This window comes from Hippoglossus hippoglossus, chromosome 7 (assembly GCF_009819705.1).
Source record: "Hippoglossus hippoglossus isolate fHipHip1 chromosome 7, fHipHip1.pri, whole genome shotgun sequence".
Lineage (NCBI taxonomy): Eukaryota > Metazoa > Chordata > Actinopteri > Pleuronectiformes > Pleuronectidae > Hippoglossus > Hippoglossus hippoglossus.
In genome coordinates, this window is record NC_047157.1 from 12,530,492 (window position 1) to 12,550,472 (window position 19,981).

General features: G+C 40.6%; 2 protein-coding genes and 1 long non-coding RNA gene across 5 annotated transcripts in view; 2 read left to right on the forward strand and 1 right to left on the reverse strand.

Moving 5' to 3' along the window:
• The window catches only part of si:dkey-178k16.1 (band 4.1-like protein 1), a 38,821-nt gene extending 35,817 nt beyond the window's left edge, over positions 1 to 3,004 (forward strand). For both annotated transcript variants that reach the window (XM_034590650.1, XM_034590651.1), the window contains exons 21-24: positions 204 to 293; positions 840 to 920; positions 1,581 to 1,697; positions 1,818 to 3,004. In XM_034590650.1, coding sequence (XP_034446541.1) covers positions 204 to 293; positions 840 to 920; positions 1,581 to 1,697; positions 1,818 to 1,823 — 294 coding nt within the window. In that variant the 3' untranslated portion in view covers positions 1,824 to 3,004. The remainder of the gene's footprint in view (positions 1 to 203; positions 294 to 839; positions 921 to 1,580; positions 1,698 to 1,817) is intronic.
• A 419-nt stretch (positions 3,005 to 3,423) lies between these two features.
• LOC117764685 lies at positions 3,424 to 4,677 on the forward strand. Its single transcript, XR_004614425.1, has 2 exons — positions 3,424 to 3,930; positions 3,981 to 4,677. It is a non-coding gene; the product is annotated as an uncharacterized LOC117764685 (long non-coding RNA).
• A 3,225-nt stretch (positions 4,678 to 7,902) lies between these two features.
• Positions 7,903 to 19,981, reverse strand: part of cntn3a.1 (contactin 3a, tandem duplicate 1) — an 80,271-nt gene continuing 68,192 nt past the window's right edge. For both annotated transcript variants that reach the window (XM_034590878.1, XM_034590877.1), the window contains exons 14-23: positions 17,769 to 17,886; positions 15,983 to 16,141; positions 15,650 to 15,799; positions 14,890 to 14,960; positions 13,801 to 14,035; positions 12,842 to 12,957; positions 12,420 to 12,606; positions 11,726 to 11,838; positions 10,374 to 10,542; positions 7,903 to 9,475 (exon numbers count right to left, since the gene is read on the reverse strand). In XM_034590878.1, coding sequence (XP_034446769.1) covers positions 9,384 to 9,475; positions 10,374 to 10,542; positions 11,726 to 11,838; positions 12,420 to 12,606; positions 12,842 to 12,957; positions 13,801 to 14,035; positions 14,890 to 14,960; positions 15,650 to 15,799; positions 15,983 to 16,141; positions 17,769 to 17,886 — 1,410 coding nt within the window. In that variant the 3' untranslated portion in view covers positions 7,903 to 9,383. The remainder of the gene's footprint in view (positions 9,476 to 10,373; positions 10,543 to 11,725; positions 11,839 to 12,419; positions 12,607 to 12,841; positions 12,958 to 13,800; positions 14,036 to 14,889; positions 14,961 to 15,649; positions 15,800 to 15,982; positions 16,142 to 17,768; positions 17,887 to 19,981) is intronic.

Below are 19,981 nucleotides of genomic sequence, written 5' to 3' on the forward strand. Positions count from 1 at the left end.
AGAACTAGGTTTAGGTAGAGTAAGGCTTGGGCATCTAGTTTGGAGGGTTAAGGTTAGGGTAAGGGGCTAGGGAATGCATTATGCCAATGAGTGTCCTCACTAAGATAGAAGTACAAACGTGTAAACGTGTGTGTGTGTGTGTGTGTGTGTGTGTGTGTGTGTGCGCGGTATTTGTCTAATGCTGCGGTCCATTGCCTCCTCAGGTGCACATGAGCAGTCTTGGCAGAGAGTCGGCAGGGTCGCCCATCCTTGTCGCTGAAAACGTTACCTCGGCAACCACTCACGTCACCAAGGTTAGAGCAGCTCAAATTAAATCTTACAAAACACCCAGTTTGATGTGCAACTGTGATCAAGTGGATTGTGTAACACGATGAGATGCAGCTCAAGTCTTCAGCCTGGATACAGGGAAACGCAGCTCGTTAACCTTTTAAAATACATGGTTCCACTGGTGTGACTCTCTGACCTCTGTAACGCTGCTTCAGGTGGGTTTTGGTCTCAGTCTACATTCAACTTAATGACTTGTTTGAAAGTGTACAACAGCTGTTGACCCACAACTGGTTCAAACATGTGATTATAGCTTCCCACACAAATAGTATTAATTCAAGACACATATTACCTTTATATATAACCTTTTTTATGCTGTAAAAACTTGAACAAGGCCAAAGAAAATATATATTTTTGACCGTGTTTGTGAATTTCTTACTTGTTAAGTATGTTGTCTTCATTCTGACTTTCTGGTGGTAAAATTTCATTTTACATTTTCATTTCATTTTGGATTTATTGTTTCATGTTCAGAGTGTCTGATACTGAGTAACAAGAAGACTAATTGTGTGTTACAGACGGTGAAAGGAGGATATTCAGAGACCAGGATCGAGAAGAGGATCATCATCACTGGAGACGATGATGTAGACCAAGAACAGGTAATAATACATTTTATTTGTATAACACTTTGAACAACGCTCAAAGACACTTTACAAAAGATTAAAAAACAGAAAGCAGATAAAAGCGAATAGTTAGTTGTTGTTGGTTTTGGTTTTGCAGTTGTTGCATTTAAACAAGAAATGTGTTTCCTCCAAACACTATCTATGGTTTTGATACAGGACATACTTATAAAGTCATCTCTTAATATCCTTATTTTATTTATATTTTTTACACTGACATCCAGCCTTGGATTGTTGCATACAATATATTGTGTGTATATATACTGTATATACTTGCAAACATTAACCCATTTCGGTAATGTAACCGAGCGAATACTTTAGTTGAATAAATGAAATACTCTCATACTCCAGCTGCTGAAGAACTGTCATCATGGGTTAATCTTGCTCTTAAAAAACAAACAAAAAAATATATTTAGATATAAAATGTATTTTATTAAAGTAATAAAAAAGTAATGGCTATTTCCCTGAATCCAACGTGACAATAAAGCATCTTGTGTTTTACAAGTCACATATTTGAACTGAGGTTCAGTCTGGAGCCTTTGGAAATCTTATCTTCAGAAATGAAGATAAATCATTGGAGAATTTGTTTGAAGTATTAAAGCTTTTAACACCCAGACCACTTGGACTCTTTGCCTGCAGGCGCTGGCCATCGCAATACAGGAAGCCAAGCAGCAGCATCCAGACATGCAGGTGACCAAGGCAGTCGTTGTCAGGGAAACGGAATCGTCCACTGAGGATCGACACGGTGCATCCGAGGTACAGGTGCCATCTTGACTCTGAACAGATAACAAATTGGGCCAAGATTTAGCCCCACAGCCCCCCTCTCTGATGGGGGGGGGGATTTAAGGTTGACTGTCTCTTCTCATCTGTCCGTAGTGCTGATTTGCTGTGACGAGAGCGCCCCCCATTGGAACAGAAGCGCCAGTGAAATTGCCACCGAACATCCCTCCTGATAGACTACTGCCAGTGGTGCTCAGACGGAGCCTCTTGTACACACACACAGACACACACACACACACACACACACACACACACACACACCCACACACAGACACACACACACACACACACACACACACACACACACACACACACACACACAGAAGGCTGAACCAGGACTCCTTTTCAAACGCTCCTGTTTGATTTGCATTCACGGTTGAAAATCTTCACCTTTAACAGTTTGACAGTGATGCTAAACTTTAATCGTGGTCTTCAATTCCAAACATCCGGAACAGTTAAATACATCATATAAATAAATTCCCCTCAAAGCTCTCAGGACCTCACTTGCTTCAGTCCTCTTCAAAGGTCAAAGGTCTTGAGTGTAGAAGGGGTTTGTTTTGATAATGTGTGCACTCATTCACAATGTGGAAATGTGGAAGTTACCCATCTCATACAGACAATATCATCTAGAGAATTAGGAATATGTAAAACAAATTGCCATGCACACACTTAAGTGTTTCTTACATGTCCGTCCTGCTGTATTTAATAACGAGAGATCATCCTGCTGTGTGTGCTGAAAACAAACCTCACTGTGTGTCCTTACACTTTGTCACAGACTCTGTCACATGCAGCTCTGGTTGTGTAGAAGGCATCAAGTGGATTTTAGTGGGAGCAGAAGAAGCTCCATGTTTAGATTTCACTCCTGCACAGCCAGTCCCGTGAACGAAGGAGCGTCGTCCCACCCACCTCACACTGACCGATGGAGATGCACGGATGAGAGACATCATGCTGCGTCCACCGTGTCCCTGGTGTCGGTTCCGGACCAAAAAGCAGAGCCGAGTCTGATCCACAAACTTCCCTCTGTCTGTTTTTATTTCACCACGATGTGTGGGTGGCACGGATGCAAGGACAACAAACTGCTGCATTGCGATGGACACTTGGTTGGATTTTCTGCGTACGGCTCTGCACACTAGGAGTTGTTAATACACATGGTGTAGCTGTTGTATTTATTCCAATGGTGGCAATGTAGTTTCTGAGTTCCTCTCCCAGCCTTTAGACGTGCTTTCTGAGTCCAGCTGGATCTAGTTCCACTTTGGCCATTTTCGTGTAGTAAGTACATAGAGTAGGCTCACACCCTTGTTCGAGTTGCAGAACAAGCATCAGTAAATTTACTATTTGAGATAATACTTGCATGATGATTTCTTGCATTATTGGATTGTAATTGAATAATATTGATATGAGAAGAAGGATGGATAACGACATCCAGGATCATGAAGGAAAATCACACAGAGGTAAAGGAAGTTATGTAATTATATAAACACAATCTGAAGTCAAATCTATAAGCTCTGACGTGCAAAAGAGGAAATGAAGCTTCCTGACAGGAAATGAGGAGTAGTCATGGGAAAATGTGGGAAAGATCGAGCACACAATGTGTTCAGGTTGTTTGTCAATCCCCACGTCCAATAATAACACATTAGCTACAGCTTGTCTCAGTTACGACCTTTTTTGTTTTACATTTAAATCTAATATCCAGTCACTGGTGCTGATTAATATATCCTAACATATCTGGTTACTGTTAATTCAATCCCCCATGAAGAAACATAAAGTAATAACCACTTTCAGTTGAGGTGACTGATGTTTTTCCATTGTTTTTCTTCATCTTTTACGATTCTCTGCTGAACTAGTTCTGTGAATCAGAGGCCGTCCAATACTCTTTAAAACAAAATGCAGTGTTAGAGATGAGTAAGACACACAGTAGGGGCCGCATCTCTGAACTTTACGTTGTGTGTGATTTGGTGCATGAATGTTAGCGGGATGCCATAGATGTGTAGTGTGCCAACTAAGGTAGCGGTGAAATTGTACAAACTCTGATTTTGTATGAAATAACTTTATATGAACAATCTGCTTTTACTTTCACAAGTGCCCGAAAATCAAACGCATAAACTTGGCATGAAAAGGTTTGTCCTTTAAAATTCCTGTCTCCTCTTAATGCAAAAGCTATGTAACAAATCAACACTCGCAGCAGCAAATCATTGGATTGAGAAACAATGTCAAAAACAGTCATGTCAGGTTTATGAACTGTGTAACTTTGGCTTTCAGACACTAAACTTTGCAGTTAATGTTTCACATGTGCAGTGTAACTCCTGTCGTGTTTCATATCTTGGTTCAGTCTCCTAAAGTGACGTTATCTCATGGATGTGGGTGTCAAACTGGAAGGTGCGGGAAAAAAAAAAAGAATGCAGCCGTGCAAACCTTGTACTGTGTATTTGGTGGCGTTTTGGTGGATTGTGACGATGTCAAGTAGTTAATGGCCAGGGATTGTATGTACACTAGGGGGCACCAGTTACCTAAAGGATGAGAGCTTTGCAACAACACCGGCGCATAACCGACTGAAAATCCTTCTCACTGTCGTTCACCGGAGGCAAAATTATCCACGTCATCCTCGGGTCAGTCTGGAAGGTCACACTCGCCTCCCTCGGTCCAGAAAAGGGGGCTCAAGGAAATCTGACAAGTGGTGACCTGAATGTGATTAATGACAGACACTTGGCCTGAAGTTGAGGCTCTTGGTGCCTGACTGATTGGACGACCTCTGACTGACCCTCAAACCTCACCCAGTCCTTTCTGCAAAGAGCCGTCCTCCCTCTCATCCACAGCAGCTTCGTCTCCTCTGCTCTTCATTGCTTGGTGCTGTGTCTTTGCTGTACATTATACTTGCATTCCTTCCAAATGAATAAACAGAAGAGAGAAAAAAAGATGAGATGAGAGGAAAAAAACCTTTGTTTGATCTCTACCATGTTATCAGTGTTTGTCTTATCATGGCTGGTATGTGCATATTTGCCCTATAGGCCTAATTATAGTATAATAGGGCTTAGGGTACTTACTGTACACAGTTGAGTGTGTGTGTGTGTGTGTGTGTGTCTGTGTGCATGCACGTGTGTGTCCATGCACGTGTGTGTGTGTACTTCTATCTCTGAGGACCATTTAGACTATATAGCTTAAGGAGTGAGGTTATTTTCAGTAAGTGGGGACATTTTGCCCGGTCATCACAACTTCAAAGGCTGTTTCAGGGTTAGAAACAGGTTAGAGTTGTATCACACAGAGAGGGATCGTGTTTGTGTGTGTGTGTGTGTTTACATTATTGTCTACCGCCACAGGCTGTTGGTTTCAAAAGTGCACATGGGCAGCCTTAGAAGAGGTGCATCAAGGCTATCTGTCCTTATCACTGAAAATGTTCCTCAGAGGGTGTGTGTATGTCTGTGTGTTTTTTTGCAGTATAATGTATCCCTTCATGGGTTGGTATGAAAATAATTTAACGAATAAAATGAGATGACTGCATAATAAAAAGGTTGATAAAACGGAGCAAAATGTATGTTTTGTTTCCAGGGCTTGTTTATGTACTAATTCCTCCATGTGGTCCAAGCAGTAGTTGCTGCAAATGCATCCTAGAACCTAAAAATAACAACGTTGAACCTGTGGGAAAACAACTTCTATGGAAGAGAAGTTACTGTATATAATCTAATTAGTGTGGTGATATTCAGATGTGGGTCATTGATGTGCTGCTCTATCAAGTTCAGATACTTTTGAGATATGATTACTAATTGTTATTTCTCACAGTCATGCAGACACAGCAGATACTGTGGTATAGAACAAAGTGATCCTGTCCTGGCTGGGACCAAACAAATGATGAAGTATCTGTTCTCAAAATATTGATCAGCAGCATTCATGGAAGAATAACCGACTCGCTTGTGTGATTTGAAACAGGAGATGGGCCGGTAACCATGATAACAATGACCCTAACTAATACATCTACAGCAGAGGAGATTAAAGAAGTGGACATTTTCTAAAGCCACTTATTACACTTTTTTGTTTTGTTTATTAGTGATTTTTATCCCACACTCTTCTACCACCCTTACTGTTATTTTTGCCATTTTATTATATTATATTCATTTATTTATTTGTATATCTCCATTTTAGTCTCTCGTTGTTTTCAAATTATTTCTAATTGTTTTAACAGTTTATTTTCGTTGTTCTTGTTTTATTTTTCTTATGTCTGTCTTATTGTCATGTTGTCAATCATATGTGACGCACTTTCAACTGCACTCACCTGCATGAAAGGTGCTTTATAAATAAAGTCTGCTTGATTGACTGATATTACCTCTGTCAAGGAAGTTATGTTTTAATCTGCATTTGTATGTATGCCTGTTATCAGGATGACATCAAAACTAGTGGACGGATTAGCATTAAACTTAGTGCAGGGATGTTGTATGGATCAGGAGAGGACCCATTCAATTTGGTGCGGACCCAAGCTGCGTTCAGAATCTCAAGGACCATCACACTCACAAGGCCGGTTTCAAAAAACAGTTTTAAACCTGAACTAAAATGGAGGCAGCAGAACTTATTTAGATTCATAAGGAAAATATGGAAAAAAATTGCATTTACTTCAGAAAAATAATTAACAAAATAGTCGAGGCTCTCACTTTCATGAAAGCAAACATGTCCCATCTATTTAGTTCAATCCGGTTTCATTTTGGTTTGTGTTTGAGACATTTGGAGATACTTGTTCCTTACCTCTTGTAATCATACACTGTTAGAGGGCTGCTTATGGGTTGGGCTGATATGCAACAACTGTAGCTTCCGTGCCAGATTTTGAGGTATAATTTTTATTTATTTTTAATCTCATTAATTCAGAAAACAGGGCTACTTTTCTGAATGAACCAGATAATTTTCTGAAAGATAATTAAATAAATCTGCTCTGGTTTTCTGAATTAACGACTGAAAATCACATTCAGAAAAACAGAGCAGGTTGTTTCTTGCAATATGCTTCCGTCGTAACCTAAGCTTTCATTTGGAATCATTATTCTGGCAACCTGATAAACGTAATGACAATATTTACTGTCTTTTTAGCTCTGTAACTCTTTGTTGCCCAGCGAGCCACCGCCGCCAAGGAGGTTGTGTTTTCGTCTGCCACAGATTGTTTGTGTCACAGATCTGAGATGAAGACTACTTTGATTTTGGTTGGACACTTTTTGATGAAGGACTTTTTGCTTACTGCTTGTGTTTGGTTGTTTTTCCCCCTGAGTTCTTGAGTCCCGGAGTTTCCTGTTTTATTTTGAAGTTCTGATCTCCCTCATGTGCTTCTGTTATCTTTACTTCCTGCCTTTGTGTGTTTCCCTCCAGTTTTGATGCCTTGACTTGTTTCACCTGTTTGTCCTGCGCCACCTGTCTCTAGTTTGTCATCACTTCAGTTTGTATTTAAGTCCTCACTTCTGTCTTTGTCGAGTCGTCTGTTTAGTCTCTGCATCTCAAGTTCCTTATCCTGCCTTGTTTTTTTTTATGTTTGCCTTTTTGTTTCCTGCTGGGCCTGCCCCTTATTTTGTGTTTTCAATCAATTCTGTTTTTCTTTTTTTAAATTGGACCTGCCTCCTGCCTTGCTTCTGCATTTGGGTCCACCTGCTCTCTACAATTGTGACAGTTTGTTAGTGTGTCTGATAGTTAACAGGATTACGCAAAAACAACTGAATGCAGTACCATGAAGGATGTGATCCAGGTCTTGAAAGAACCCAATCAATTTAGGTGCAGATCCATTGTCACGATAATATTGCGAGATTGGGTGTATTTTGAAATTGTTCTGAGAATAATGCATGGATCTTGATTTAAAAAAAAAAAAAATATCAGGCATGTTTAGAGGACTGATATTTATGAGTGTGTGCAATTTGGTGAAGATCCAAACAGAAATCCAGATCTACATAATGTAAATTTGGTTTCATGAGGGGGTTGTTGGGCTTCGGTGGAGATATGAGCTCTCTGAATGACCTTCTAGTTCTAATATGTGACAGATGTCAAGTTAAAGGAAATGAATAAGTTTGATCTATGTTTAATAAAGAAATTCTTACCTTAATGTCCACTCAAGAGCTTTTCCACAGCAACTGCTAAGGTGGTGCATAAGTGCTCTGCTTCAGCCTGCATGGCCTGATGAGGAGGCAGCGCTTAGCTTTGAAACACACAACCCTTCATCCTGCCCTGACATCAAAGCAGGAAATGCAGAAAATGGCATTATGTTTATTAAAAGCAGGTTGATCCTTTCAGACGTCCTAAGCAAACGTAGCTACGTACACTGACTGATCTCATGCCGAACAGCAGCTGACAGTAAAATCCCCAACCCTACTTTGAAATGAGCTGTGTTACAAAAGTCAGTATCACCGCCACTTGTACTGTATTACAGGGCTCATCATGAAAGACATAGGAGAAAGGCATGTTGTATCTGAGCCCAAAACGCCCAAAGATATGATCTACCAAGTAAGAAAAGAGGAAAAAACTCGATAGCGTACGATAAGGGTCAGTTATTCATAAATTATAGTAGGAGTGAACGACAACACAATGCGGGAAAAAGCAGAGGAGGAAAATAAATACGTCTCTTGAATAATAACAGCATGGATAATAATCATAAGACTTAAGGCTCATTTGGGACCTGAGGATTTCATACATACAGTGTACAACAATGTGGCGCACACACTGCTCAGCGTGCCTCTGTCACACACTTAATCAAGGGTGATGAGCGAGGAGGGTAAGACACCGATGGATCAACACAAGTCTGCTGTTTACGATGGAAGCCATACAGGGGGCGCACAAGTTGCATTTCCTCAACAAAGATACAACAGGTGGAACTGAACCGTGTCAGCTCGGTTACCTTTGGTTCCAGTCAGTGTCACGGTAACTCTGAGGTTTTCGACGTAACGCGGTAAAACGTAAAAGGAATGAAGAAAACCCAGGCAGCATTACAAAGATCCCAAATTCCGGTTTGTCAATAAGCAATTAGGCTTAGCTCCCTGTTTTGTTTTGTTTTTGTGGGGCTTTTTTTTTTGTGTGTTTTTGTTTTTTGGCAGGGATTAGTAACCCTTGGTTTTCCTTCTGAGACAGTCCACGGAGCTTTTCCCAAACACAGTCCAGAGAGTGGAGGAAAATGACTTAATCCATGTTTTTGTCTTAAGTCGAGCTTGAATATATTTTTTGCTCATTGACGAATGAGTTGTGTAAGTGCTTTATGTCTCCTTCATCCCCACTTAAAATACAATCCCATCATCCGAGAAAAGTCCAGTGCTACATACATAAATCCTTTTAACAAAACCTGCACAGTCCAACAAAGAAAACCTATACACATCCTATTGTGCATCACACAACTCCGAGCCTCCAAGGTGAAAACCATATGAGAATATCAATCGCATAGAAAGCAGCAGAGAAGGAAAAAAATCAAAGAGACTGCAGTCTTATTTCCGCGTCCATTCAGTTCCATAAATGCAACTTCTGAAAGAACCAGTTTCTTTCAGCGACTCCTTCGGAAAGGTGGAGGAAAAGACTCTTCCTCACAAAGAGATTTCTGTAGAAAGAAGACACAGTAGGGAAGGGGAGAGCACAGCTGGAGATACTGCCAGCCTCTTCTTGTCTCTGACCCGCTGTTTCTCCTCTTAATAAGCAGCTGTAGTGCCTGGTTCCTGCAGATGTTTGTCATAGCATGGCCGTGGCTGTGAGGATTAGGGCCGCGAGGTTAACCAAGGGAAATGCAGCGGCCTCGGGGGCTGCACCAGTGGCTATGGGGCCTGAAACACACAAAGAAATCAAAGTCCAAATTTGTCTTGTATTCCGAATGTCTGCTGTTACCTAGACATGTATGAAAAAAATGGTTTCACATGAATCATCACAAGTTTATCAAATCCATTGTGTGCAAAGGTGTAAGTGCAGCACTGCATCAGTAGAGGGCACTAGCACATCACGCCCAGTTACGGGACCAACTGACTTTCACCAGTGAGTCGTGCACGGCAACAATCCATACTTTGTTTAAAAGAAAAAACCTCCACTTTTCAACAACCTGCTACAAGCAATATTATTTGCATGTCTGAGCCTATGTTGTTGTTTGATGATATATATTTCTGTCTGTGGATAAGAGACTGTATTTTAACTGCGAGAGATAAAAGAGATGAAGGGCCTATTTGAAGACTCATTTTTTTGCACCGGTATTTAAAGGAAAAAATACCTCATAAATATGAGACATACCTATTTATCTACAGACCAAAGCCTCAGAAGTTCATAATCAATCAATCAATCAATCTAATTTTATTTGTACAGCCGATATTCACAAATCACACTTTCACTTAAATTAATTGAGGCGTTATTGTCAGTAATGGTAGAGTACGTGAGTAGGCGTATTGTATATCAAGCATTCCTGTTGTAATCATAGTCCATGCTCAGGATCAACCATGATCAGGATCAACCGCCACAATCACATAATACCAGGCAGCTGCAGAACACGTTAAGCACTATGGTGGATTTTTACACATCGGTCATTGATGAACTCCAACAATGTCCCAGTCTTTCTCTGGGGTTTCTCAGAAATTGTCCTTGATAGGACAGAAGGATTAAGACTTAACACAAGCTCAGCTGAATTCCTATGTTTTCTCAAAGACGTTATTTTTCATGCTTGTGTCGGGACTGTCCCACCTGTTATCTTGGGGATGGTTATCTGGCGGCTGCTGATGCCTTCCCCTCCCTCACTGAAGGGTTTAATCTGGATGACATAGTCTTGGTTGACCGGCAGCGACAGCTCCAAGGAGGTGGTGTTGGTCTCCACCACACTGGGAAGGCTGTGTTTGTCCTGGCTGTACATCACCTGCAGGAAGCCGGGGAGGGAAAGACGATGACAAAGTGAGACATGGCAGGAAGATGCCCCCAACACATTGCATATGAGAGGGTTCAGAGTCTTCTTGTTTACGCACTGACCAGAAAGTCTGAGTTCTAGCTTGAGTTTCTTTCAGACAGCTCGATGAGATGTAATGTGCTGCCTCAGAAACTAACATGAATCTAAGGATGTGAACATGTGAGATCAGCAGAGGAGCGGGTGCAGGAGAGATGAGGTTAGTGTAGAGATGCATCAATTCTGATGTTTCTGCTGCAGTCTGACTCTGAGCTGTGTTTTCAATGATACACTAAGATCCACTTTCAAATCACCCCTTCAATGTAATGAGAATAATGTGTAAAGACTGCAGGTGAGTAAGACCCACAGTCCCAGACAGATTGACAACCCAAAAGGATTCATAATAACCTGAAATAAAATTCCTTCAGTAATAATTAAAACATTAAGTATATTATGCAGAGGAAGCTGCTAACTTGTCACAATGTGGGAAAATCAACTGTTAACACGACTAAATACTAATTTCGTTCTTTCTTCTTCCTTCCTCCTTTCCCCTAAGGACCAATTAAAAAAGTTATGTTGGGCTGAAGTAATGTATCTGAAAATAAAACAATGTAGGTGTTGGGGTTATAAAGAGGTTATTATTTTAAGGAAAGAAGGCAATTAAAATAATTATTAAATTAGTATGCAGCTACATAATACAGGAAAAACTTCCAAATGAAATAGGGCCTCATGTTCTTCCAAAACAAGTGTGATTAATAATACAGTGAGAATTTAAAATCCTTTTTTTCTTGTCATTAAAATGAGTGCTTGTTCATATGAATGCAGTTGAGTGCAATTGCTATCATGTGAAAGAGGCCAACTTCAAATCCTAATCAGGTCATCCTCGAGTCCAAGTTAATGTTTGTGCCACATGTTATGAAATACCTTATGGTTGCTCCTGATATATCACATTCACAAAAATATGTGGGCACCGTGACCTTGACCTTTGACCCAGCCAATTCAAATCAGTTACGCCGGCATAGAAGGATAAAACGTGAACTCATGTGTAATTAATGGATCGACTGACAGTCTGTCAGCCTCTGTTGAGTTAGGATCTATAAAACCATGTGTGCATCACAGCTGCAGCCAGTTCACTTTAGACAAGTCAAAAACATTTGACCTTATATCCTGTGACCTCTGACTCGTTCTCCAGAGCATGAACTTGGTCCCACTTCAGGATGACTTTGGAATTGGAGGTGTTCCACATTATTTTGACCGGGGCTTGACTAGGAGCTGGAGAAAGAGATGGTGAAGAGGAAGAGGATGGTGTTAAAATATAAGCATATATATTTACAGGGTAGAAGAAGTGTGAAGTGCATATAGGCTATAATACAGAAGAAGACCAATAGGTTAAAATAGGATGCAGAGGAGAGGTGGCTGATGTGTTTTCAGGACTCCACCCTCAGCCTGAAGCACATCATCATCTGCCAGCTTGGCCTTTAAATCACCTCTTGTTACCCTGCTCACATCGGTATAATGCCAAGAAGCAAAGCAGGAGGTCAGGAGAGGGTTGCTAGTTGATGCAATTTGAAACAAAATGATTTTAAAATATTGGCTCTACATCATTTATGAGAGAGTAAATACCTCTCACAGATTTTCAAGCCTCAGCTACACAGTTTATTTTGGTAGGAATCACTATCTGTAGAATTACCTGCAGATGAAAACTCGACATGGTCTCTTTAAGGAGTGAAAACAAATTTCTTCGACTCTGATTGGTGAAAAATAAAATGATACAGTAGGACAAATGGACCATGATAGTCAGATATAAAAATGGAGGAACACAAACACACACACAGTATGTAGTGAGTCCTTACGTGGTTTCTTAGTTGTGACATTGACTATGATGCTCTGTGGACCCACTCCAGCGCTGTTGTATGCCTGCAGGGAAATGTAATAGGTACTGCTGCCCTCCAGATCCCTGATGAGAACTGAAGTCTTATTCCCCACCGTCCTGACCACACTGGCTGTGTCCTGCTTCTCCCTCTCACGCCAGTACCTCAGCTATAAAAGCATATAAAAGAAGGAAAGAAACAACACAGGTTATTCTTTATCAGCTTGAGACTAATTTGTAAGCTCATACCTCCATCTGTAACTCCACAGCTGTGGGCACGAATCCTGCATCACACTCGTACTGCCGTTTACTTCATGAATGAATAATCAGTTAAGCACTGTTACAGAAGGCTGATGAGACTATCCACTATATTCATCCTGTTGTGTGGGCATGTGTTGGATTGACCTCATAGCCCAGGATGCGTCTGCGGTTGTTACTCCAGGCCAGTGGCCTCCAGGTGACCTCTACCTCGGACGCTGACACACTCCTCACCTTCAGCCTCCCCGGAGCTCTGCTGGGCTCTGAGAGGCACACAGGATGGGGAAGAAGACATGGATTCAGTACACCCACACTCACAATATGACGTTTTGAATGTACTGTAGCTCTATCACACGTATCCATTCTGGTGAGTAAAGAGGAGAGAGTGCTCCAGCATTAAGAGTAAGGGAGGAACAAATCCCTGGAATTGATATCACTGAAAGTGTGATCAAACTTTAACTGGTGATTTACATAGAACCTATCCCACAGTGATGGACTCTGTACTGTAGCATGTTTAGCACTGATACACCATGATGACTGTATGTTTATTGGTAAAGAAACTAATCTAACGGAGTTTATGTGTTGTATCTTCTGAGCATATACGTGGATCACATGTAGATTAAATTACTGAAACACTTTAGACTGGTGTGGCTGATCTTAAGAAATAGACATTAGTCTCTGAAGGTAAGCAGATAACTCGCCAGCTCTTAACATATTTGGATTCAAATATTTCCAAATCCCATGTGATTCACAGCGACATTACTTTTTCTAACTGAGACGAAACAAACTGGTGAGATGAGCAACGATGAGAAACACGAGCAGAATCCAGAAATAACAAGAACATTTTGAACTTTAGCAGAATGTTTTGCTTTCATGTTGGACCACATCAATTTTAATAAGCAGTTCAAATTTCTCTGGATTTTCTAACCAGTAGCAGAAGTTTTATAAAATAACAATTATTAAAACTGAAACTAAAAAGAGTGACAGAAATAAGATCTGATGGTGCAGTGTTGCAGTGTTTAATCAGTGACAGCATGTTAGAGTTGTTCCCACATCCCCACAGTGAAATGAAATCACTCACTGCCTGGAGCTGTAATAGTACCCACCTTCCTCCGCTGAGTGAATGGTGGTCACTGGGCTAAAAGGGCCTTCTCCCTTGTTGTTGTAAACCCCGACTTTGACTTGGTAAGCGGAGAAGGGAGGGATGCTCTCATTCTTGAAGACGTATCTGGAGGCATCTGGGGACGTGACGGCAGCCTGCATCCAACCTTGTGCCCCGAGTGGGCGGAAAGCCACCACGTAGCCGAAGCCCGGACCACTCTGCAGCTCCTCGGGAACAGGCTGAGGAGGGAAGAGATGACTCAGAGGAGACGACTCGAGATGACTGATATTAAAGATATGAATACATGGAGGAAATGCTGCAGTGCATGGACTTGGGCACTTAGAAGAATAATTCTGGTAGAGGTGCTGCACCTCCAAGCCTTGGATTAATTTATCATTCTGTCAGAAGAATCCTGTCTGAAGAGTTTTTATACTGATGGAAAATAAAATACACATATCCAAACAGAGCTGGAGAGTTATTCTTTATACTGTATATCCAGTTTCATTTAAAAATGAATGAATGGCCAGTTATTCACTTGAGCACATCCCTCTGCCACGGCCAAATAGCCCTTAATATGTTTGATTCTTTCCATTAAGATCCATAAGGTAAACTGATGAAAATGCCAATCTCTCACAGAAAGTGATTTAAAAAAATCCTGGATCTTACTCTTTAAGCAGATCTGCACCAGCATTTACTGGGTTCTTCCCTGCTCCATCCATCCATCTTTCCCACCACAAAGTTTGATGCAAATTGGTTCAGTATTTTTTTTGTGTTATAATGCCCACAAATAAAAGACAGGTGAAAACATGACCTCCTTGGTGGAAGTAATAAAAAGTTTTTTTAGGCACATGGGAATTTTGCCAAAAGTCAATTTCGCCCAATATAGAAACTTATAGTACAGAATGGTTACATCGTGTCAGTCTTGTGATACCCTGGAGACCTGTATCGCCCAATGACAGCTGGGATGGGCTCCAGCGACCCTCTTCTTACAGGACAAGCGGTATAAATAATGGATGGATGGATGGACAGAACATTCACATGTGCTCTCACACTCACACACACACAGATAACTTGTATGTAACTGCAAGTTTACCTCCCATGTGATGACCAACTCCGAACGCCCACCACCACCACCGTCCACTCGGCCTGGAGTCACCCTGGGAACTAACAGATGAACCACAGTGAGAAAAGTGTGAAGCTCACGTGTCATCCAAAAAGAAACGCTGGACTGTTCAGTTACACATCAACAAATGGGAGCTGGGTTGTTGGTACTAAACATGTCCAGATGTATTGCAAGTTAAACCTTTCTCTCATCTTAAATGTGCAGCACATTCGATACTCTGACGAATCCAACAGTGATCTTATGCTTTCTTTTCATGTAAATGTTTGTGTGTGCATGTGTAATTATACATGTGGGTTTGTGTATGTGCACATGCTTGCAACGTTGTAGTTGAATATAAACACTCTAAATGAACAGCCATTTATTTACATATATAGGAGATTTGATTGAAAACATGTATATTTAAATCTTTTTGATCTACTTCTGTGTCTGGATTTGATGCATGTTGGTTCTGCCCTGTACATACTGTCTCTTTTATACACTGCCCTACGGAGGTCTTGTTTTTCTCACTACACACACACTCACATACACACTAACTGTCTGAAGCTTTGTTGTGAATTTGGATAATTCATCTATTGTGTGCCCCTAGGAAGAGAATCCTCTGAAATACATTAAGGTTCTCTGAACGGAGCTCGCTGCCATCCTGAACTGAATCTCTACATAAACAGAAACAAGAATTATTTCCAAACAATCCGTACCCACTGAGGAAATGTAAGAAGCTGCAGATACATACGCGTGTCTTTGGTGCGGGCCTTTTTGGAGGGCCTGCTCGGCTCTCCCGTTCCAATGCTGTTGCTTGCCAGGACTCTGAACTCATACTCCACCCATTGACTCAAGGCAGTGACAGTGGCTGACAGCTGCTTCCCCCCGAGCAGCTCAGGAACTGAAAGACATCACAGGAATAACCTTTCATCAAAGCCCTGCAAGATCTACAAATGAAAGTGAGCCAAGCCGGTGATGTGTTATTTACTGTCATTTCACATGTGCGGATAGAAAAAGAAAACCAGTCGCCACGCTCTCGCTCTTTTCTATCTGCACAGTAAACATTCAGATAAAACCAGGGTACCCGTGGTAACTGCTTGCCACCCGAGAGAGAAGGGCGTCCTGGCCTGGATGGTGTAGCTGAGGATGGGGCTGTGGTTATCTATGCCGGGTCCCCAGGACAGCGAGGCAGAGGTCTCTGTCATCCCGCTCACCTGACAGTCCACGGGGGGGCCTGGGGGACCTGGAGGGGTAATTTGTCACAGTTCACTCACAAAGCATGATATATACGCTGTAGAGATTAATGAAGACAAGAGGCTGCAGAACCGAGTGGGCGGATAACAGCTGCTAACACTCACTGACGCTGGAGTGCAAGACTGAATTACAACCAGTCCACAGTCAGTGTTTGATGCGTCGATGGCGATGTAGCAAAAATAATCCAAACGAGGAACAGAATCTGCAGCGTGATTTCTTCTAACAATTGTAGTCTTTCTCATCTCATTTTTCTGTTTTGCTAAAATGCAATATTTACACTGTAACAGATCATAACGTGCCCTGAAGCAATAGTTCCCAACGTGGGAGTCTGGTTCTCTCCATCGCAGCCGCACACATGATTAACAAGATAAGAAAGAAGGAAAACATGATGAAATTCTCTGTTACTCAAAATCATATTAATTTTTCTTTTTAATCTTTGATTTTTTTGTGAATGACCTGGTAGTTCTATGCTCTCCGTAAATTGAATGAAATTTTAAAATCAAAGACTGATGTGAGGAAAAATCTAAACAAAAAGATAAATCACTTACTTACTTAGATTATGTATTAGTTTCAAATGTATGTAACCTGTGAGCAGGGGTCATGAGGGGATCATTTCTTTTTTATTGTAAGGGGATCAAAACCAACGAACCACTGTAATATAGGGATGTATTTGGGAATGCAAATATGGAAATATACAGTGTGTCTGCATCATGGTGCACATCTGCCCCTTCAATGTGAGACACATGTTGAAGGGGCAGATGTGCACCGTACATAGATACAGTCTCCATATCCTCGGACAGTAACTTTGTTCACATGCTTCCATTTACAGGGTTAGAGACCGTTGCTATGCAGTCAGCTATAACGCTTCATCGTGAATGAGAGTGACATTCATAACAGAAAGTTTGTTTCAGAAATGCTTTTACTGCAAAAGACGAAGGATAGATCATGAGTGAGCTTTTCTCTCGTATCTCCAGAGTTGCTATCTCAGTAGCACCGACACATTCACTGCTACATTGTTGCAGGGCATGTCAGATATGTCTCTGCAACACTGACAATGTGTGAGCGCTTTGTCACTATGTCATATCCTCTTCACTACAGGTGAAGCTAAGCTACTGTAAATGTCCCCTAAAATATCTGCCCTCGGCTTTACTTGGCTTTACACTGGAAGTAGGAGTAGTGAAAACAGAAAGTTGTTAGGGAATAATTTATCTGCTTCATTTCCTGCAATAAATTGGTTCCTGGCACCATTTACACATAGTGTATAACTACAAGCAATAAAACGTAATATTTTAATCATGTACCTGAACTAGTCAAGTAATAAAACCTGATTTGTATTTAAACATTTGGTCCAGATAGAAATAAATAGTTGAAATAGAGCAGGATCGTCAAAAGTACAAATCAGAATTCCATGTTGCATAATTGAGGTTGTTTATATAATGAGAATTTTCACATTTTCAATACAATTATTGATGGATAAAAATACAAATAATTGAAATAAGAAGGTTGTACATGATTGGACGAATGAAAATATTTTTTAGTGTCTATGAAAACCTATTGTAAGTAATTGTATGTTGAAGGTGGACTTTTTTGTTACGTGTTGTGAGGGGCGTCCTTACCTCTGACCACCACATCAGTAGCAATAGACACACTGTCCACTTTGGTCTGAACGGCGCACGTATATTTCCCAGCATGCCGCAGTTGAATGTTCCGAATCATGATGTCACCGGCTGAGCGCTGTCGGTGCAGGAGTTAGGGGAGAAAATAACAAAAACAAAACAAGGTAGGAGAAAGAAAAATAATTGGAAGTCTTAGATAAAAGATGACAGTGTTTCAGAAACAAGTGCGATATGCAAGAGATTTCTTTTGACATTCAGTTTATAAAATACTGGAAGAAAAAGATACAACACAAATCCAGGGATACACCAAATGACAGAGTGCAGATTTTCATGATCGTCTGTGAGGACGGTTCTTTGTGACGAATTATAAAAAGCTTCTTTCACCTTTTATTCACTCTGATTCTATTTACTCTGCACACATCCGTTCAATGCCAAACGTATTATTGGCTCTGAACTTTTAAGTAAGTGCTAATGTTGATAGTGTCTTATCTATGGAAGTGAGGGACTGTGAAGCAGGATGAGACCCAGAAACTACTTTGATGTATAATCCGGGGCATTTTGCAGAGATAAAAATTGAGCTGCTTCAAGTCATTCATTTCTCACTTTTTGCAAATCTTATACACAGCAGGAAAAGCAGCTGACTGAGCTTGCTTAGTAAATCAATTGAGACTTTTAGTCCGGCAAAAAATAATGAATCATATGTTCTGTGCCTACAAATGTGATCGCACATCACATTTGTACCAATAACGTGTTAGGATTTGTTGTTTGGTTATTTACGTCAAATACATGCTGATATTTGATATTTTGAAAATGCTGTTTTACTGGGGTTTGGCAATGCATTCTTCACTCAGTCTTAAGTGTTAAGTGCCTCTTTGGTAAAAATCAAGTATAAAACATGTTAAAATGTTCCTCTTGTGATTTGTGTATGATAAAAAAACCTATTTCCAGTACAATTATCAGTAAACAACATGGCTGTGTGTTTTCACTTTAACGGTGCACTAAACAAATGCCAAGTCTGTAAAAATAACAGATTCAGACAGCCGGAGTTTATGATGTCACAAACCTAAGAAACCAATCCTGTCAACTTGTGGGTGGGGCTCAGTAGCTGCTAAGGCTCCTCACCCACAGGAGCCTTCCGCAAAATGAGGAAGGAAGGTGTAGATTTACATTCACGCCATTTTAAGGCCGCAAGTTAAATTTTTCACGACAAATCATGCTTGGTACTGCTTTGTCTAGAGAGTAAGATGGGGCCAAGATGTAAATATGTAAATATAACGGAGTGCATGATAAAGTAAAAATTTAACACGGATTCAAAGATTGAAGGGGAATAGCTACATTGATGATGCCTACACCTTCCATACAAACCAATTACTCCGTGCTATTGTGCTTTGCAAGCTTTAACTTCCTCAGGCTCACAGCAGACTTTAACAATAGGGAAAAGCATGTCATATTCTGCTCTTGCGGAAAATACATCTTGAAATGATATTTTCTACAAGAATGTCTCTTTCCATATAGATCTGGCTAGAATAACTATCCACCATGATTATGCCTCTATTTGGCAGAGAGTGTGGTCGAGTCCATATTTAAATGAACTGCAGAGCTACATGCAATTATAAAGCTCTTGTTGTCGTTCATGATCATGTTGAATGGAAATAAAAACAACAAGAGGTGATATAGAAGCCGAGACCTCATAATTGCTTTTCCTAATTAAAAGAAAAATATATTTGGTGTTGGATGATCAAATTAAACGCACGGCTGAACATTTCATAACGAATACCTTAGTTCAGTCTTTTTTTTACTCATAGTAGGAGGTGTTAAAAAGTGGAACAGACAAACATAGAACTTAAACTAAAGTGGTTGTAAGTGCAGTTTCAATCCACATACATCTATTTACCAGATTTACCAGAACAGTGCGGAGGTATAAAATAACCCTCAATAATAATAATAATTTATTCCTTACAAGACAATGTTGGAATCAAGCTTTGGAGAAATATGTCTCATTTCCTTATGAGTCACTTTCATGTCACACGTATGCAGTAGATTCTACTGCATACGTGTGACATTTCATCTGTGACAGAAGGTAAGAATGTTTCATTTCCTAACACTGAATATGATCATTTGTAAGGAAGTACAGCTTGTGCACCTTACTGAATCATGAATTGTGCTTTGATGGACATATAATTGGCCTCTCTGTGTAAATCCTGGCCACTTTA